The 21,012-nt window shown below is 37.5% G+C and overlaps 2 protein-coding genes across 2 annotated transcripts; both read left to right on the forward strand.

Moving 5' to 3' along the window:
- Positions 1-4,943: 4,943 nt before the first annotated feature.
- On the forward strand, positions 4,944-16,596 carry LOC119910687. Its single transcript, XM_038729412.1, has 9 exons — positions 4,944-5,244; positions 7,426-7,533; positions 8,008-8,073; positions 8,885-8,950; positions 9,872-9,937; positions 11,982-12,092; positions 12,211-12,276; positions 14,363-14,447; positions 16,169-16,596. The coding sequence occupies exons 1-8, from the start codon at positions 5,159-5,161 to the stop codon at positions 14,433-14,435; spliced, it is 642 nt and encodes a 213-aa protein (XP_038585340.1). The 5' UTR covers positions 4,944-5,158; the 3' UTR covers positions 14,436-14,447; positions 16,169-16,596.
- A 2,304-nt stretch (positions 16,597-18,900) lies between these two features.
- On the forward strand, positions 18,901-20,647 carry LOC119910749 (carnitine O-acetyltransferase-like). The gene is made up of 2 exons (XM_038729548.1): positions 18,901-19,294; positions 19,963-20,647. The coding sequence occupies exons 1-2, from the start codon at positions 19,268-19,270 to the stop codon at positions 20,308-20,310; spliced, it is 375 nt and encodes a 124-aa protein (XP_038585476.1). The 5' UTR covers positions 18,901-19,267; the 3' UTR covers positions 20,311-20,647.
- The last annotated feature ends 365 nt before the right edge of the window (positions 20,648-21,012 follow it).

Genomic DNA, 21,012 nt, shown 5'->3' on the forward strand with positions numbered 1-21,012 from the left:
TACAGCTCAGAAATGCAGAGAGCAGACCCTCCATTACTCAGGATGCCCATGGAGAGGGAATGGTCATCAAACAGCCCTGGATTATGGGATCGTCTTTCAACGTAGGTCATTATTATCATTATTATCTTACTGTTTGTAAATTGTAATCTACATTTGCTAACATTCTGCTTCTGCTTTGTGATCTGTGTAGACAAGGACATACTCAATGCAATTCTGGTTTAAAAATCCAGTTTTCTTATCTGAACATATTACTAATTTCATTTCACTTGTAGCCACACTAAGAGACACTTAAGTCAGAAAGTTGGAGCCTTTGCATCATCATAATATTCATATAGTCCTGTAATAATCCAGTTCCAATTCGTGTTAAAGTGAGAAGTAGGGGAAACTACTACTAATCGTTCAGTGGGGACAGAATCAACATTTGCTGAACTTGTTAGATTCTGTGTATCTAGCATTTGCTCTGGCTGGGTGGCTAACAACGTAATCTCCCATCCTGGCGGTCTTTCTCTCTTGTCTACTGGATACCCAAGGAAAAGCTCCCTTTCATCCTGTGAATCCACCGGGAGTGACAGATCAAAAGACAAGGGCATTGATTTCAAAGGAAGCTCCTCTCTCAGGTAAGCTTTTATACGTTGTTTTAGGCATTTGAACAGAAAACTGATGCTCTTGTTTTTCTGGACAGTCTCCTTGGTCTAAGGTACAAAGCTTTTTAGCTAAATGTAATAATAATTCCAGTGGATCCTGAAATTGTACTTCCACGTAACTTCACCAATTCAAACTTTAGTCACAGACAGTCTGTAAAGAAGAATTATATTAATTATTGCCAAGATATTGGTAAATAGTAACATAGAAATCACAGGATGTTGGAATGTGGACTGCAGAATGTTTGTTTGCAAGATAAAAATGGGGTTTTAAAGATATTTTATTAAGTGTAATTAGATATTGTTTGAGAATTCACAAATTTGCACCAGTTACTTAAACCAGTGTTAATTGAGATATGAGTTGAGACTTTGTTTGTATTTTTCTGGATCAATTTTCATGAAATCAGAAACTAAGATTAAATAATGAAAATTGGTGACCATAAAATAAACCTGTAAGATTGTTACTTTATCCATGAAGATATAAGAAAGAGGAGTAAGGAATGATCAAATGAGGGAACTGGGATGCACCCACAGTCTTGCCTGAGTCCTTTAATGCATTACTACAAATTTCTGATTTGTAGTTTATTAATCACTGTGTCACCACTTCAAAGACTTCCAGTCTTGACTGTGAGCTATAGGAATGTTGAAGTTCGTGCTGCGATGAAAACGATGTTGAGGTTCCTGCCACCTGCTTCTTCTCCTGGTTTCCCTACAAGATTGTGTCTTCTGCTGTTTTCAGTGATCCTACTTCACTTTTCTTGAAATGTCAAATGTCATTTTATTGCACTTGCATTTTATTCTGTTTTTTTATTGCTTATTGTTTTTTACTATCCATCTAATGTTTTTGTTTGCAGGGCGGGGCGGCAGTGGCTCAGGAGGTGGAGCGGGTTGCCCATTAATTGGAAGGTCAGCGGTTCAATCCTGGCTCCCCCAGGCTGCATTTCGAAGTGTCCTTGGTGGCTGTTCCACCAGTGTAAGAATGTGTGTGTATGAGCACTTAGGCTCCGTGTATGAATGTGTGTGAATGTTAGTTTCTGATTCACATACAGCCTAAGTGCTCAGTGTATGAATGTGTGTGAATGGTAAATGCAGATGTAGTGTAAAAGCGCTTTGAGTGGTCGAAAAGACTAGAAATATACGGAGCATTTACAGCAGTTTGAAATGTGCTGCATGAATAAAGCTGCCTTGCTTCACCTGTTTGATGTTGGGTCCGTGCTAATTAAAATGTGGAGCTGGTGGGAATCATCCTATATTTCTACATCTCAGTTGATGTAGAAAAGTAAAATGAAAAGAAATTAAATTTAACAAAACTGACCAGCATGCGGTCATAATGTTATGGTTGATAGGTGTTTATAATAGTGTGGGTAAATATGTATATTAGCACTCCCACAACTGGAAGGACTGATGCTGTGTTACCTTACTTGAAATATATATGTACTTTATGTATTTTCTCTTTGAAGTTGGTCAAAAATTAAAGGGGATGGTGGAACTTTTAAAAGGGGTTGTTGAGCTCGCTCAGTAAGGGATTCCTTTCTCTGACTAAAGCTCAGACCCTAAATTTGGGCTCTCATGTTCATTTTCCTGCATTTTCTTGCCTTCAAAATAATCGTCTTAAGAAAACTAAATAATTCAAGTTGTCTGTGTTACAGTGTTAGTATATAAGTGTGAAGGTTTATACAGTCATATATTGATTTACTGGAGTTTTACAGTATATAAAGCACTTTTTTCCTGTCCTGGAAGGGTAACTAATCATTTAAGTTGATGTGAAAAGTGGATGTAATTGGTAACCCTACACCACGTCTGTATGAATTGTCAACAGAGCTTAGAGGAACTGTTCTACTGTGAGTTTAAAGGGGTTTCAGTATTGATGTAAATGCTCTGTAATTGTATGGTGTCTTTCTAGTAATAAGTTGACACACCCCAGGTCAGCTGCTGCCGGGGTTTTTAAAAGTCTACATGTGGGTGAGCTGGATGCTGAGCCAGTGTTAGTATTGGGCTAATAGCCAAAATAAAGTCCAATATAAATATAAAATTACAAATGAACTTCCCAACATCCCAGTGACATGAATCAATTGGCAATGCACAGATGGCTGACAAAGTAAAGGATAGATTTTTCAAGCCCCGCTTCAAACAATAGTTAGGAACTCATTTAAAATTGGTTAATTGGTAAATATCTCACTGACAAAATGAACCATCCTCAAAAAAACACAAGATTACAATGATTTTCTGGATTTCTGGAAATTTAATTCAATCTAATAATTCCATTTTCCATTTGAAGCACTTTGCAGATTTAAATGTCTCACGATAGGTTATGCCAATAGTTGTAATGTTTATTGCAATAAAACTTACGTCCATATGATCTAACTGTGGGATTCTCTGTGCAACATTTTAAACTGTTCTCAGTTATAAGTGAATGATGAGTTTTTGTTGCACGTTTGCTCTATGTGTAACATCACAGAGTCGTGACTCAACCAGTGCACTTTATATCCACCTTTTTTATCCCACTGCTTCATTTATTACGCTGAAAATGCTCTACTACACCCTTTGTTGGATTATTCTGTTGAGAATAAAATCAAGTGTTTATACAATTGTGGTGTTGTACTGATACACATTAGTTATCAGTCTTACATAAAAATATATAAAGCCTCCAGGTAGGACGTGTAATCACAGTAATTATAGTCAGATCAACAACATTTTGTACCTGGAGACCACCTACTGTACATATCAGTATGTTGTAGGTGATTGAGGGGAAGGTCATTTTAACTTTTTTTAAATAAATGTTTTATAGAGATGATTGATTATAGAATTTATATAGACTATAGAAAATTAATATTATATCCCATGCTCGTGCAATAATCAAAATAAAACTCAGAAGGACGCAGAAAATAAGTCATCAAAACATGCCCCGTTAAAATGATTAAAAGTGAATTATTTCATAAGGTCTTCATGAGCTTCAAAATAACATAATAACAATAACAAAGAATATGCAGCTGTCAACGGGAGTAAAAAGTAAAACATTTCCCTTTAGTGAAGTAGATGAAGCAGAATATATTCAAGTTCAAGTTCTTTATTTGTCATTCGCATAACGTTTGTTTTATTTACAGTGAAGAAGTCGCTGGAAACTAAATTCTTTGTTCTCAGGCTGCCTCCCTCAATGCTTACACAAAAAGCAACGCAATTGGTCCACTGTGGAACCAAACAAGGAAGTGAAGTTCTGTAGTGGTCCGGGTATCTATGGATAATCCGTAATTCATTTGTAATTCAAAAATGAAAATACCGTTTATCTGTTTTTTGTTTCAAAATGAAAAGCCAAATAAAAAACCTACTTTTTTGCAATTCAGTTTATCATTATTCCTTTTTGAACAAATAATATGCCATTTAACATAAGGGTACCTTTAAGTTGGTGATGCAAGTTAAACATGCTAAAAAATAAATCTCAGAAGACCAGAAGGTATTGCATCAAAAACAATAGCAAATTCTTTAGGTGTAACTGGAATTCTGTATTTCCTGAGAAATTATGTATGAGAGAACAAGAGTCCATTTTCATTTAGCAATTGTGTCACCAACATTATATCATCAAAAAATAGTTCATTATAAATATAAAAAGGTTTATTTTTTAATCTAATATATTTATTATTCCTAAATAAACATTTATGGGGAGAAAAGGTAGCTTATTTTTGTAAATAATTAACCAGGGCAATAATGCTTGTTTATGATAACTGGACAGAGCAACAGGGATCTTATTTTTGCTAAAATAGCTTTGCAGGAGGAATTCAACACCACCTACTTTTTCAAAAATAAATTCTGGAATAAAGTACCATAGTTTATCCTTTCCTTGGATGTCATTTTTTATCCACTTTGGAGGTCCAAAAATGTAATACATTTAGACCCCCTTCGCAATATGTTATAATATAATAAGCTACCTTCTTTTTTAAACGATGGGGTTTATTTCTTTGAAAAGTAACCTGTGAATCTGTTTGACCAGTATTGGTGGGATATAAAAAATAGTTGTGCCACTGCTAATTGACCCTTCGCTAAGCAACTGAAAAACTGTCTACTTCTTTCTGAGATTGCTTTTTCCAACAAATTTGACAATATTTGGTGGCAGCCCACAGATTTAGCAACAGTAACTAAGGGGGCGGGGCTTAGCGAAGGGTCAATTGACAGGGGCTACAGCCAATCATTAAGACTCTTGTCTGTTTTAACTGTGTTTCTTGCATAGACTGTATAAATAAAGGTTTGTTGTTGTATTTTATTTTGAAAATTGACCGGATTCTCTGTTTCTGTGTTGTTTTCCTGCAGCTCTGTGCTGCTTGACGCGGCTTCCGTTAATACCTCCGGAGCAGAGAGACGCTTCTGGTGAACATAAGCTTTGACTAGAATGGCTGCGATCAGCAGTGGACTTTTGGAGTGAGCTTATGTTCATGTAAACTCGGTATAAATGACTTGTAACGCATGAAGCTCTGCACCCACTGTGCTGAGAGCCTAGCTCCGCCCCCGGACTTGCGGAAGCCGTGATGGTTGAGCAGACAAGACATCCTGCTTACAGTTTCACTTTTGTGTTTGTTACCGGTGGCGAACAGTGTAATTCACCATCTAAAAGGTATTGTGAATACTGTTTTACTTTAATAATCAAATCATCAGGGTCCGTGTGTCACTAGTAGGCTATTTCATTCAATCTGAAAAACAAAAACAAAAAATGGAATAACTTTGCTTTAGGGTTTTAATTTTATTGAAATGTATGATCAGTTAGAAACAAAAACAAAAAAACATTTAACATTAACATTTATTTTGTTTCACTTATGCACTTTGAATTGCCTAGCTGCAGCTTTGCATCTGTTGGCAGAAAGCAACTCCAACAACCAATGAGGAAGTGAAATGAGGAAGTAATACTGTGGCATCTGTCACTTTATTAACACTCAACATTAACACATTTATTTTTTCTTAAAACTAGTTTAAGGACAGGGGCAGACTGGGACAACAATTCAGCCCTTACACTGTGGCCACACCAACCCCCATTACCATGCATTCACTACTTAGACATTGTCCTACAGATGGTGAAATAATATAAACAGTAGACCTACCATATGTAACAGATTTGTAACATTTAATGTATGTGACTAAATTATTATTATTATTTTTTACAAAGTTTCGTCATCATGGCATTCTTCTTCTGCTTGTGTAATTCCGGCAGTGTAAAGAAGAAGAGAAAATAATAATAATAATAATAATAATATAATAATAATAATAATATGCAGTCTCTGAGTAGTCTTATGGTTTATTAGAAGTAAGAAGAGAAGTGACATTTGGACAACTGAAGCGTGTGGATCTTTATATGATGAAGCCAGATGGGAGTCGGGACAGATACAGACTGACTGACTAGGGCTGAACAATTTAGGAAAATAATCTAATTGCAATTTTTTCCCCCAATATTGCGATTGCGATTTAATATGCGATAAATATTTCAGTGTATACACAATATTAGATAGATAGAACTACACTGTTCTTTCTTGTGTTATGATGAATTAGGTAGAATTATTATGAGCAATGGTGGAGAAGATATGTCAAATTATAATATTATGAGAAAGATAATTTGAGTCAAGTCATGGCATTAAATAATATGATATAATATCATCAGGTCGGCCTAAAGACCACAAGAAAAACAAACTCACCACAGTGTTATACAGTAAGCGCTCAATACAAAACCCACAGTTCAAGCACCAATTAATGAGTCCTTATCTCAGTTCAAATCTCCTAGGAGTCCGTCTTTCTATATCCCAGTAAGCAAACAAAAAATACTCAGTTTGAGGTTCAATTCAAAAGTTGGCCAACGAAAATATATCGCAAATGCAATTAATTGTTCAGCCCTACAGCTGACGGCAGAAATCAGGATATAATCATTGTTGATTTTCCCAGATGGAAGGCTCTGATGTGGGACAGATGTTTTCAAAGCGGTGCTGAAGTTGTCTGTTTTCTGTTGGACAGTTAATTAACTAAAGTTTGTCAGACTTTAACGTTAGATGCAAATGAAAGCTGCTGTTTGATAGCTTTAGCTTAAAGCTGGCCAAAATCACAGAGAGAAGTGATGTGTTTCTCCCGTCAGTGTTGTAAAATATGTAGTTGGATTAATTTCATGTAGCCTTATTCTCCAGCCTGTGGTTGTTAGCAAGACAATCAGCGGATTAATTGGCAATAAAATGGCAACATTAGCTTAGAGCATGGAAGCAATCAGCCAGCTAAGCTTTTACTGCCCTGGTAGACAAAAACACCTCAGAGACAAAATAACCATCTGGTTATTTCAACTTTCACTCAGTAGCAAAAATCAGCCTTTAAAGAAATAATGATTTGACATTTAATTTGACAGATAATTATCGATATTAAATAATATAAATCTAATGTAAATCTTAACCACACCTATTAGCATCTGCAACATAGAACACAAAGAGATAGACATCCCAGCAGCTGAATGAGATGGGGATGTCACAAATGCAAGTGGTGTCAAATAATAAGCTAAACCTAAGTACAGTCAGTGCACCTCATAGCACATTCAGATAGATTTAATTCTGTAGGGAAGGAAGGGTACTCGTTTTAGACCTAATAACCTCTTCTGTTTTACTGCACTCGCTGGTCCTTCCTGTCACTGAGTTTCATCAGCTCAGTGCACAGTTTTAGTTCTGTTTGGCAACTGAAGAAGTAGAAAAAGATTTTGCTAACCTAACAGATACTGACAGGTGAGCACCATCATTCAGTAAACTCATGAATGGGGCTTCTGTTTTCCGTGCAGGTGCAGGTTTAAACTTGCAATGAGTCAGTGTGAGGAGACAGAGGAGAAGGGCCATCATTCTGAAACCCCTCTGCATGGACAACATAGCAGCCAGACCGAAGCTCAGAGGTGAGATGAGGATCTCTGACTGATTGTTGTCCTTTTACTCCTGAGTACACCGACTTTAGTCAATCCTGTGTATTGTGTTACGGCTCAGAGCATTAGAGACCAGACTCTCCAGTACTCAGTATGCACATGGTGGATAAGAACCATGCCTCTGGTGTGATTCCCACTGTGACCCCTCCACCAATGTGTGTCCAGAGGCGTGTGACCTCTGATATATATAGCAATTGTAAGTCATTTTGGATAAAAGCATCAGCTAAAGGACTAAAATGTAATGAAAATTGAAAATGTGACATAGAGTATGTCATTATTTTAATTTATAATTTTTATGTGTTTAATGTGCTAACTGAACTTTTCTGATACTTGTTCCAACTTTGTTAGTTTCTGTGTGTCCAGTAGTTACTGTGGCTCAATGGCTAGCAATTTAATATCCCACCATGCTTGTCTTTCTCTCTCTTATCTTGACCCCCCTTCACCCAGTTGTTCTATCACACGTCGTAGTTCAAAATATCAGAGCATGGATTTCAAAGGAAGCTCCTCTTTCAAGTAAGCTTTTATTAACACACACACACACACACACACACAGAGTTGAATCAACTGATGATGCTGGCAGGAAACAGGAAACAAGTTTACACAGTTTAATTATTTGTGGCTCTGTGGCTCATTTACTCACAGCACTGTGCAGTCAGTGTTTCAACAGTGGAGAAAACATCTGGTTTTATAAATGTAAGCACATAAATCACAAGTGCCTGTATTAGTCCACATCTCAAGCCTGTAGAATTGCTCTGCACATCCTTACTTTAATTACATTTCAGACGAGTATTCACTCAAAAACTGGTAGCTTGTTCAGTTTCTTTCACTGTACAGTGGTTCGATTAGGATGTTTGCTTATGGCCAAAATGTGTGCATCTAAAATAAGCCCTTTGTAGTCTTGTGGATGTGCAGCCAATGAGAGAGAGAGACAGCATAATATTATTTCTGAAAATGCTCCTCAACGGTCGAACCTTCTGTTTTATAGATTTATAAACAATTTTTAATTAGTCTGTTCTGATTATAATAATTATAAAAAAAATTATTTATATAGCACTTTGCAAAAGTGATGTTACAACACACTTTATAGGAAAACATGGCTAAGTTACAATATAGACTAAAAGGAAATGTTTACGGGGTGGGGGATTGTGTGTGTCTGATTATCTGTCTTTCAGAGTCCTTCTGTTCTGCGTCTATCCAGAGTGACGGGTCACAAGGTCGCTCTGAACATTTTAGTGAGCGACCCTCCTCTCTCTTAGAGAAGTAGTTTAATGTTTATTTTCATACTGATAAAGATGCTTATTTCTTGCTGCTGTTCGGTCTTCAGATCTCTCTCAGAGGATGAGGAGGGTGTGGCAGAGGATATTGATTTGGTCCAGTCTTCAGACGAAATGTGAGTCAAATCTGTTGACCTCATTGACATTCTTTTACACACTTTTTGAAATGTATTAATTAAGCTGTGAACATCATTAAACCTTTTTCAGTTCAGTTACATTAATATTTTCTGTCACTTGTATCTGTTGTATCCACACTGACAGACACTAAAGTCAATAAAATCTACTTCCTTTTCTGGAAGATCAAAATTACTGAAATATTAGTGCCTCTGCACTTTTATAATATTGCTATTGTTGGAGAAGTTTCTATTTTCCAAGCAATTATTTCAGACTGTATTTTCAACCTGCCATAAAACGTATCCCCCCTTTATAATGCACAGATGATGGCCTAAGTATTTAACTTTATGTATACTTCACATCTGGACTAATAACAGGAGTGAATATGGAGAAGTTTGTTGTTTCCTAACAAAAGTTATAGTGCGATACAAAATACAAACTGGGATCCAGAGAATGTCTTGTACACTAGAGCTTCTACTGTTCATTAAGCGTCACAGAGAAGTGTTGCATCGAAGAATGTCCTGTAATTTCAGGAATGTTTTTTTGTATTATGTAATTTAATAAAACTATAACTAAGTTACTGATCCTGTTACTGAAACAAATAACTGTAAGTTAATAAAAAATACTAAAATATTACATTATATACTAAACAAGACATTTGAAAGCTTGAACATTGCCTTTGTCTCTTTTGTCCTGGATTGAATGGGCCCCTCTGACAAAACAACCGGCCCCAGCCTGGCCCTCTTAATAAAATTGGTCTAGAACCGCCACTGGAGAGAAATCATTCTGTGGGAACAGGATCAACTTCTATTGAAATTTTCTGATGCCTACTTGTTAGTTTCTGTGTATCCAGCTGGATGGCTAACAATCTAATTTCCCACCCTGCTTGTCTTTTTCTCTTGTCTATGGCTCCCTTCACCCAGTGTTTTCATCACATGTAGTAGGTCAAAATATGATGACATGGATTTCAAAGGAAGCTCCTCTCTCAAGTAAGCTTTTATTAACACACACACACACACACACACACAGAGTTGATGGTGGGAGGAAACAAACAGAGGTCTACAGTGTTAATGTCACAGGCTTTGCTGAACCATCTATCCACCACAAAGGAAGGTTTGGTTCACCTACAAACTGAAATAGACATAAAAACAAGTGGTTTTAAAATTTAAAAAAGCAGCCCTGCTCTCATAGCAGCCTATTTATTTTGTGGCTGGGTGGGTCATTTACTCACAACGCTGTGCAGTCAGTTTTTCAACAAGTGGGAGAAAACATCTGGTTTTATAAATGTAACTACATAAATCAAAGTGCCTGGATTAGTTCTGATCTCGAGCCTGTAGATTGGGTCTACATATGCTTACTTTTAACATTTCAGACCAGTATTCACTGGCACAGAAACTGATATTTTATTCAGTTTCTTCTGTGTGGCATGGCGCTGTACAGAAATTAGATTATGAGCTTTGATTTTGGCCAAAATGTGTACATCTAAAATAAGCCCCTTGTAGTCTTGTGGATGTGCAGCCAATGAAAGGCTCCACCTTGTGTCAAACCTTCTGTTTTATAGATTCATAGACAATCTTCTGTCAGTCTGCTCTGAGTGTAATGATTATAAAAAGCTTTAATTTATATATAACACTCAGCAAAAATTATTACAGCACACTATAGGAAAACATATATAAGTTATAAGCTTCAAAAATAAATAATGTGCAGATTGTAAGAGACTAAAATAAGATGATTATGGGGTGGGGATTGTGTGTAAAGTCAGTGTTCTGCGTCTATCCAGAGTGACGGGTCACAAGGTCGCTCCGAACATTTTAGTGAAAGACCCTCCTCTCTCTTAAAGCGGCTATATGGAGTTTTTCCATGAAATCACTTATTAATAAATGAAATTTTCACAGCCTTATTGTGACTGGGCTGTAGCCTCACTTAGAAATGAAGCACACGCCTGTTTTCTCTGTTGCTTGCATCAGCCACTATTCTGCTTTTAATGTGGGGAAACCGGGACGGGATGCAGCCCTGTGTGCGAAAGTAAAGTTAGTTAGTACTTTTACTGCACTGGTAGACAAGAACACATCATAGACGAAATAACCATCTGGTTATTTCAACTTTCACTCAGTAGCAAAAATCAGCCTTTAAAGAAATAATGATTTGACATTTAACATGATAATTATCGATATTAAATAATATAAACTTTATTGTGACAACATTTTTGGCCATTCTGCCCAGCCCTATGTTGAACCATAGTAATAAAGGCATAATATATCTATATAGTCAACCATCACATGTTGAGATGATCACTTGATATATGCAACACACTGTAATTGCAGGAAAAAGCTCAGGTGGTCCAACTTTCCTTTAAGATCGCTCAGTCCCATCAAAAGTCCCAGGAAGTCATGCCAGTGAGCATGCACTACACCGGGACCCTGCAAGTAGCTCACGTAAATGTAATGCAACCATTTTTATGCTATCAATTACACCTGTGCTTTTCCTGCTATGTTGTGCCAAAATGTATGCTGTGAAAAAGGTCCATTAGAGTCCTCTGAAGGCAGTGAGACCAGACTCTCCAGTACTCAGTATGCACATGGAGAGCAACTGGTCAACAGACAGCTAGGGATGGTGGATAAGAACCATGCCTCTGGTGTGAGAGACCAGGGTCTGATTCCCACTGCGACCCCTCCACCAATGTGTGTTAATCCTAGTTGCTCCAGAGGCGTGTGACCTCTGACATATAGCCATTGTAAGTCGTCTTGGATAAAAGCATCAGCTAAAGGACTAAAATGTAATGAAAATTGAATATGTGACATAGAGTATGTCATTATTTTAATTTATAATTTTAATGTGTTTGCTAACGTGCTGCTATTCCTTGTGACCTGTGTCATGTCATTTCACGTGTAGCCACACTGACACTAAAATCAATAAAATCAATTTCCTTATCTTAAAGATCAAAATATTAGAGCCTCTGCACCTTTATAATATTCCTGTTGTTTTGGAATAATCTAATAATAATAATGCTGCTCTTCCTTTCTTGTCTACTAGATTTCCTGTGAAACACACAGCTTCCACTGGATCCATATGTTTATCTATGAAGAGAGAGAGTTCACAAGGTCGCATCAATACAAAAACAAGACACCCCTCTCTTAGAAAGAGGTAATCTTTCCTAACATTAAAATATTGCTTCATTTATGAACATACTGTACAGTCACACATCACATACATAACCTCTTTGACTTTTAATGTTTGTTTCTTGCTGCTGTTCGGTCCTCAGTTCTTTCTCAGAGGAGGAGGACAATGTGGCAGAGGATATTGATTTGGTCCAGTCTTCAGATGACCTGTGAGTTAAATCTGTTGACTTTATTTACATTCTTTCACACACTTTTTGAGTCACTTGTATCTGTTGTATCCACACTGACTGGCCTTAATGTCAGTAAAGTTACTGCAAATACTATTAATTAAAAAAGTTGTGAGAAATCATTAATTTGTAATAACCCATTTTAAGCGGTTTTTACAGCAGTAACCCTCAGTGTATTTTAGGAGACGCTCAAATCCAGGGTACTGGCGGGATCTTAAAAGTATTTTTAAAAGTCTTAAGTTTCATATTCCAAAAATAAGGCCATAAAAGTATTAAATTTAATTTACAAAGTATTAAATTTCGTTTAAATTAATGCCGTAACATCATAAGTAAATACTTTGTGTGTGTGTGACTTTCTAATTTACTCCGTTTGGTGTGACTCTGATCTGGACTGTGAAGTGTTCGCGGCGCACGAGCTCTGGCATCCAAGCTCTGCACGAATCAGTCAGTTGTTAGAAAATAATACAAAACGTCTCTGACGTGCTACTGGTAAGTTAACGTTAGCTGGTCGACTCAGAGTGGGCAAGTGTCTGAAGTTCAGATGGCCGGAGATGCGGACAAGTTGGGGTAAGAGGCTGAGGGCAGTGGCGCTGAGGTCAGCACAACAAGCACACTGTGGCGAGCGCTAATGAAGCAGCAGAGCTGGAAGACCCGCTGCAGGTTACTGGTCAGTGAATGATACAACAGCAACGGAGAGACAGGTGTGTATGAGAGGAGACACGTCTGTGTCGGCGTTGCGCCTCTGTTGAAGTGTAACGTTATGGGAATTTGAACATCCAACTAATGCAAATTAAACTTACATCACCCAGACGCGCCGATCACCGGGACAAGGAAAAAACAATCCAGAGGCCAACATCTTATCCCCGCTGCTTTCAAGCCAATACTATATAATACTGTATTTCAAGCAGCCTTTAGATGCTTTAGAAAAACAGATGAAAAACAGGATGAAGAATCGCTGAAGCACTTGGCACATCATATTTCATTACCTTATCTAGCCAAGGTGTCACCAATTACGACAACTCATACCACACATTTATTTTGCATTTTTGATTTCACCCCTCAAGAGTTCTTAGTGCACAAACATTGGATTCATGTCATAGGTGTCATTTACACTGGGGATACTGGGGACATGTCTCCATTACATATTTATGTAAAAAAACAAACAAATGGAAATACTTTGAGAAAGGTTCATTTGCACAATATGGAAACATGCATGCAATGTAAATATAGAAGAAACAAATGTGCATTGTCCCAAAAAAGTTTCCTGAGCTAAAAAAAAAACAAGCTGCTGAGTACTGTATTATATTCTGTCTATTACATTCTTTGAATTGTCTCCTAAATCACTTTATATAAATAAAGACTATTCTACCATAAATTGGTGCAGAAAATGTCTCCAGAATGGAATGCAGGAAATTAAGTGTTTAGTGCACAAAATTTTCTAGGAGAGGACTCCAAGAACCCCCATTTTTATATTTCATCCTTGAATATTTCATTAAATAGTGTTAAAATATCTTCTTGTCTTGTTCTCGAGAACCAAATATTGTGAATGGTGCTTGTGAGCTAAGTGTATCGTCACGCCCCTAATCTGGACCCCAAAGTGACGTCTTTGATTAATTTTATCTTATCAAAGTACAAACACACCGCAGTGTTATTAAATTCACATAACTTCGTACATAATTTTCTCGGGCTTAAAATTCATACAGATTTTCATTATACGGCAGTGAAGATGGTATTAAATTTCATCCTAGGTGATATTAAAAATGTTAAATTTGACTTTGAGAATCCTGGGGGTACCCTGAAATCAGCAATGCCTCTCTGTTGCATAGTCTCTTCAGAAACAGGTAAAAAAAAACTTTAGGGCTCAGTTTGGTTGAAATATTGTACAGTCACACATTATATGCATATCCTCTTTGCTTTGTACTTATTTACAGTATATAACCATAGATCATAAATCACAAATTTGCCTCAAGGGCCTTTGCAACATGTTCAGCATATGTTTCTCTTGACTGTAATGTTTACTTCAGTACTTACAAAGTAGCATCATAATGAGGATTTTTACTCACTGCAGGCTGCAAGAACGTCTTAGAACTCTTCTCATCAGCGGTTTCAGAGAAGGAGACCATTGGGACAAGTTATGGTGATTTTTTCAATCTGTGAGTCAAACCCATGTCCTGCATACACTCTTTGCAATATTTTGGTGAAGCTGTGAACGTCATTAAAACTTGTACTTACATTTGATTTTTTCTGTCACTTGTATGTGGACAGCAAAATCAGCTTTCTTTTCTGGAAGATCAAAACAACTGCACATGTTAGAGCCTCTGCACCTTTATAATATAGCTACTGTCATAGAATGAGCCTGTATTATGAAGCAGAATTTATGTTAAAGTGAGAAGTAGTTAACTAAGACTCCTGAAGTGCATTTTGACAAGAAACATTCAATAAAAAAAAATTCAGTTCTATGTGTTGCTAATGGCAGAAAGTAAGATTATAGTGTTAAAAAAACTGATTTTACTATCTGCAGCTTAAATCAGTTCAATTTTGGATGAATTTATAAACCAATTTTAAGTAATTTAAACTGGCGACCATTATATAAACATATAATATTGTTACTTTATCCAGGAGATAAGAAATCTAAGACTTCCAAACTGTGAGCTGACTGGATGTTTCAAGTTGTTGTTGGATGTTTTATAGAAAGTTGCATCATTAGTATCTAGTATTCTTTATTATATTATTTGATTTATAAAGTTTTTCTCAAATTAGTTTCAAAATTGACATATTCACAAAATATCATCTTGATATAAGATAAAGTTTTAAATTGCAGTTATTAAAGCCACGCTGTAAGCAGCTTGCATTAAGTGCCTTTCAGTCATGTAGATAACAATCCAAAAATGGCAACACTCGTCAAAAAAACTGTTTCAAGTGCGACAGTCTGAACAGTTGTGTAGAGCTTGTGCTGTCCTGATGTCAATGGCGAACGTGTTCCACCATTGTGGAGCCAGGGCTGCAAGCAGTCGTTATTTTGTAGAGCGTTAGCTGGACCCCCCTCATGGTGAGGGATCAGCATACTGATTGGCAGTAGCAGAGCGTAGTGCATTGGCTGGGGTGGATGGTTTGACCATGTTCTAGATGTAGGATGGGCCTGAGCCTGGTGGCAAGTAGCAGCAATCAACACATTCTCACTCCCAACTCGCCACATGTGGTCACTTGGTCAAGAGCCCTTGGCGTCACTTTTTAACGCCTGGTGTACCCCTTTAGCGTCTTTTTTGGATGTGTGTGAAGAGCTCTGTGGTCAAGTTAGCCACGATAAAACTTTAATGCAAAATGCTAAAATATGCAAAGTCATGTCACACTTTCAAAATAAAACTAGTGGTTAACGTTGTGAAACGTCGCAATTTGGTTAAATTTAGGCACCAAAACTATTTGGTTAGGTAAAGAAAAACATCATGGTTTGGTTTAAAATAGCTACGTTATGTAATGTTACTTAGGGATCTAATGTAACTTAACTAAAAACAATGTTGTCTTTTTGTTTCATACGGGAAACAAACACAAGTGTCTTGACTGGGAGTTCGGTTTCTAGCCCACCTGTCCACCCCAACCACCTTCTTACATGGATTTGTTATTTATATCCTACACCTGGTTTAGAGCTCATACATGACGCCACAGGGCTTCCACCGGTGCGTTTAACTATGATGCCAAAGGGCTTCCCACTGTGTTATAAACTGACACCAAGGGGTCTTGAGTATGCATCCATATGTGACGACCTGGGAGTGAGAAAGGGTTGCTTGATCCATATCCATATTGCTCAATCCCACTTGCATCTGATATCTTATATAACTTCTGTATGCTGTTTAATAATGTTCTGTGTTTCTGTCAGGAAAAGGCACAAGATGTGACTTTCTAATACGACAAGTTTGTTGTTGGAGGAAGTGCTACGATGGAAAAATTGTCGAGGTTCCTGCTTCTGCTTGTCGACATCTATCCTGCCAGTTTCTTCTGCTCATCCTAATTCTGCATTGGTGCTGTTGTTTTCTTTGAAGAAAGAAATTACGTTTAATAACCAATATTTTTACATTATGCTGAGTTTTTGTAACATTTTTATATGGTTACTTATATATTATTAACTAGTGCAGACAGTTTGACACGTGTTGTGTTACGTTTACATGAAAATAGTATAAACCCCCAGGTGTTTTTCTGCTGCTTACTGGTTTTAATGTAATTCTAATGTTTTTCTTTGTCTGTGTAAAGCACTTGTTCCTGTGTTTTGGAATGTACAGTATAAATAAAGCTGCTACTGTTACAAAGGCTCTTTTTGGGGTGCTTGAACTCGGTGAATAAGGGATTCATCTCACTGACTGGAGATCAGATCCTAAATTCAGGTCTCTCAAATTGTTGTTCATCTTCCTGCATTTTCATAACTTATATTAAAACCCTATAATTCTACTTATCTGTGTTACAGTATTTTCTGTGTGAAGGTTCATACAGTTAAATGTGGAAACTGTCATCAGAGCTCAGAGGAGCTGTACAGTTGTGTGTTTTGAATGGTTCTAAGTATTGATTTGTGTTTGATTCAAGGCATCAAGTTGAATTAAAGAATGACATTTATGAGGCTCTATGGCGTTAAGATTGAGATAAATTGACAGGCACCAGGTCAGCTTATTTCTTATAAAGTCAAATGTTTTTATTGTATTACTTTTGAACTTGATGCTGAGCCAGTGTTAGTTACCAGACAAATAGCTGAAAGAGTCCACATAAACATAAAAGTACAAATTAACTTCACAATATCACAATCACATGAATCATCATTTAAAAATTTAAATATAAACTACCACCTATTTCCAGGAAAAACACCTCAAATAACTTACCCAAAATGAATCAGGAATTTCTCTCCAACCATTAGGCCTATATGCATAATTCTGGTCTCCTTTGATAGGACAGAAGCTAAAGACTATGAATCAACTGTAAAAAAAAAACAAAAAAACCCCACCTTCACCTGGTATAAAATCTTTATTTCAAAGGCAATGTCACCATCAAAACCATCATCCTACAGATTATGATGCAACTAAATATCTACACCTGGGTGGTCCACGGTGTGATGGATCTTCAGGGAGGTTTCCTGCCTGTATACTGTAGACATGTCCTGAATAGAGGTAGAGAAGATTGTTTCTGCAGGATGATGCATTTTGTCAGGGCATTATTAAGAAACTAAATGCCAAAATGTCTTTGAAGAGGTAAAGTGAACACTTCCTTATCACACTCAGTTGAGTAAGATTGTTTGAAACAGTGTGACGTGACTCCAGTCATCCAATTCAAAAAGTGTCCTTCTCTTCACTTTCACGCATAGCGATAAGGATAATAGTGGCAGTGATGATGAATGGCTGCCAGAAATAGGAGAAACCCCAAATGCTAGCAGTAGTGATAGTGGAGCTGAGGATGCAGAGAAAGAGAGGCTGAGGAGTCAGAAGTGAGGTTCAACGCTTTTGTATTGCATTAAACAGTATTAGAATATGTTGAAATATGTGACCACTTTAGTTTAAAAAATATAGATTTCACATAATATAATTTTATTTATTGGTTTGTTAAATAAATATTTCTTCAGTTAAAACCTTATGCGCGCGCTGTCCACCTTTGTGGACATGTAAGAAACTCCTTGAAAAATGTGTTTTTAAAAAAAATTAAATTCAAATTTTATTTTGTATGCCTGAAGAGCCATAAAAACACATAGCTTCTGCTTTATGAGAGGAGTTGGTAACCACTGCTCTGCTGCCTGTCAAATACTGTGACGTTTACTCAAGCAGGTAACAGCTTTTAGGACCCACTAGCAGAGTTGACCCGGCAGGATGAGTTTTTATAATTTATTAATGAAAGAAAAGACATTACGTTCTAAATCCTTACGAAGCGTGGCAAAGTCCAAATAAATCCAAACAAAAAGTACAACAAAACAAGCGTGCAACCGTGCAACAAGCAAGAATCCACCAGCAACAAAATGTGAATCAACAATACATGAACAAACATGTAGAGTTCTGTTGGATCGGACCACATGGGCCAGCCTTTGATCCACACATCCATCAATGAGCCCTGCTCGCCATGACCCTGTCTCCGGTCCGGTCTTTTATATGTACTGACCACTGCAGACCGTGAACGCCCCACAAGAGCTGCAGTTTTGGAGATGCTCTGACCCTGTCGTCTAGCCATCACAATTTGCCCCTTGTCGAAATTGCTCAAATCCTTATGCTTGCCTGCTGTAAACTACACTCTGCATTCACCAGTCATACATTCATACACTGAGCCTAAGTGCTCAAACGGAAATCTTGCCCAAGGACACTTTGACACACAACCAGGGGGAGTCACCACTGACTGATTGAACCACTGACCTTCTGATTAACGGCCAACCCGCTCTACCTCCTGAGCCACAGCCCCCCCAGCCCCAGCTGCCTACTATATCACCTGTCAGTGGTCATAATGTTATGGCTGATATATGGCAGTGTATATTGTCCTCATTTCTGTTCAGTCCCTGTCAGATTGTTGTCTTTTGGTTTTGTCTTGTTTGACCTGCTCAGCAAGTCTGCCTGGAGACTCTACGTGTTTGTTCATGTATATACTGTATTATTGATTCACATTTTGTTGCTTGTGGATTCTTGCTTGTTGCGCGGTTGCACACGTACTTTGGATTTCCTTGTTTTGTTGGACTTTTTGTCACACTGTTTGGAATTTGCCACGCTTTCATAAGGTTTTAGAATACAATGTGTTTTTTATTAATAAATTATATAAACTTATCCTGCTGGGTCAACTCTGCTAGTGGGTCCTAAAAGCTGTTACCTGCCTGAGCGCACGTCACAGCAGGAGAGCAGTGGTTACCAACTCCTCTCACATAGCAGAAGCTCTTCTCCATGCATCACAATCTGTATCCCTAAAGCAAATTTTATTAGGTACAAAGTGTTGTATCTCAATCTAAAGGAATTTCTCTGAAAACACAATGTTGGGAATTTGCAGCAGAGCTCTGGTAAGTAACAAACCTTCAGTTAATACGACATTTTTACAATGTCCTGAATGTAGCTTACTGAAATTACTTGAGAAAAAGGAAACTAATAAGGGGAGCATCTGAAAGAGAAATAAAAAAATGAGGAAGCACATTCATTCCTATTACATTAATTTTATCAGCCGATGTGCTGTAAGCACAACACAGACAGAGAGAGGGGAGAGAAGAGAAGCTTCTTCAGAGCACGTGTCTTAGGGTTTATTATATTTTACTTTAATTATTGCACTCAATCTTTAACTCAAAGGTTCTGTTAAATTGTATTTGGGGTATGGTGATGGTGCAGTGGATGAGACACATGCCTTTGGTGTGAGAGAATCAGGTTCAATCCCACAATGTGTCTCTTAACCCCTAGTTGTTCCAGAGGTGTGCGACCTCTGAAATATATAGCAATTGTAAGTCACTTTGGATAAAAGCATCAGCTAAATGTAATGTACATCTTCTTTGTTTAACTAATTAAATTTTTTTCATTCTGCTTGTAAAATTGAACACAATTATGATAACTGTAACTGAATTAATTAGAGTATAGGCCTTTAGTATCTAATCCAGATGAAGCACCTGCGATCATTTCAGTGTAACTAGTTATTAAAACATAAAATACATACTGTAATTGAGTACATTCTTGTATCTCTCAGGTAACGGTGGGGATGGTGAAGCCCTGTCACTTGGTTAAACCTGTATCAGCAACTCTGGTTGCTGCCAGAAACCTGACCCAGCAGAAGGGACTGCCCAGTCAGCCTGTCCCCCCTCTGCATCAGACCTGTGAGCTCTACCTCAGCATGCTGGAGCCCATCGTGGAGGAGGACGAGCTGAAGCGCACAAAAGAGCTGGTGAAAGACTTTCAGAAAGCAGGAGGGGTCGGAGAGAGACTGCAGAGAGGCCTGGAGAGGAGAGCACGCAACACTGAGAACTGGGTGAGCTACTACACCAACAGCTGTAGAGACATTTTCTGGAAAAAGGTGCTAATATGTTCCTGGGAGTGACACATTCTGTTTTCATATAAATGCATTCAGTAAATCATCAGTTTATAACACACTCAGCACCTGGGACAGACCTTTAGAACATCCTGCCAGCGAGGAAGCGCTCAGACAGTTTTGGTGGGATCTCCAAGTTTAGAAAATACATCATACTTATCTTGACTAAATGTTGACATAATGATGTAAAAAAACATTTACTTTGACTGCAGTTAAACCCCACCTGACAAAAGTTTATTTCTCATAAACAAACATATACATCTCCACCTTCCAGCCGGAAGGTAGAGATGGTGTTGATAAAGCTGATGGTTTGTGTTTGCGGGGTGTTTTGTATTTGTTTTCTGGGTTCATTCCCTGCCCTTGTTTGCTCTTCTCTGTAGTTTGTGTAAATGTTACTTTGGTCACTTGTTTGTTCATCAGGTTTCCTTGTTTTGAGTTCAGCAGTGTTTCTAGTCTTGTTTTACTGTCTCTGTGTTCTTTGCTTTTGTTTTTTGTTAGCAAGTCACTTATGTTGTCTTTGTTATGTTTCATTTGTAACATTGTTCCATGTGTGTTTCAGTTAACTATTTTTAGTTTGTAGTTAGTCTGCCCTAGTCTTGCGGTGCCTGTCTCTGATTGTCTGAGGATTGTCACCTGTGTGTAATTAGCTTCTTCCTCACCTGTGTATTTAAGTGGTTGTCTGTCGTTCAGTTGTTGCCAGATTGTGTGGAT

The sequence above is a fragment of the Micropterus salmoides genome, unplaced genomic scaffold (genome assembly GCF_014851395.1).
Source record: "Micropterus salmoides isolate LMB-PRFRI ecotype aquatic unplaced genomic scaffold, ASM1485139v1 Ms_hic_scaffold_19, whole genome shotgun sequence".
Classification (NCBI taxonomy): Eukaryota; Metazoa; Chordata; class Actinopteri; order Centrarchiformes; family Centrarchidae; genus Micropterus; species Micropterus salmoides.

Coding starts and splice junctions, on each gene's coding strand:
- LOC119910687 (XM_038729412.1), top strand. CDS start 5,159: ATGGTTGAGCAGACAAGACATCCTGCTTACAGTTTCACTTTTGTGTTT. Junction 7,534..8,007: donor AGCCAGACCGAAGCTCAGAG/GTGAGATGAGGA, acceptor CCCTTCACCCAG/TTGTTCTATCACACGTCGTA. Junction 9,938..11,981: donor AAAGGAAGCTCCTCTCTCAA/GTAAGCTTTTAT, acceptor CTTGTCTACTAG/ATTTCCTGTGAAACACACAG.
- LOC119910749 (XM_038729548.1), top strand. CDS start 19,268: ATGTTGGGAATTTGCAGCAGAGCTCTG. Junction 19,295..19,962: donor GAATTTGCAGCAGAGCTCTG/GTAAGTAACAAA, acceptor TGTATCTCTCAG/GTAACGGTGGGGATGGTGAA.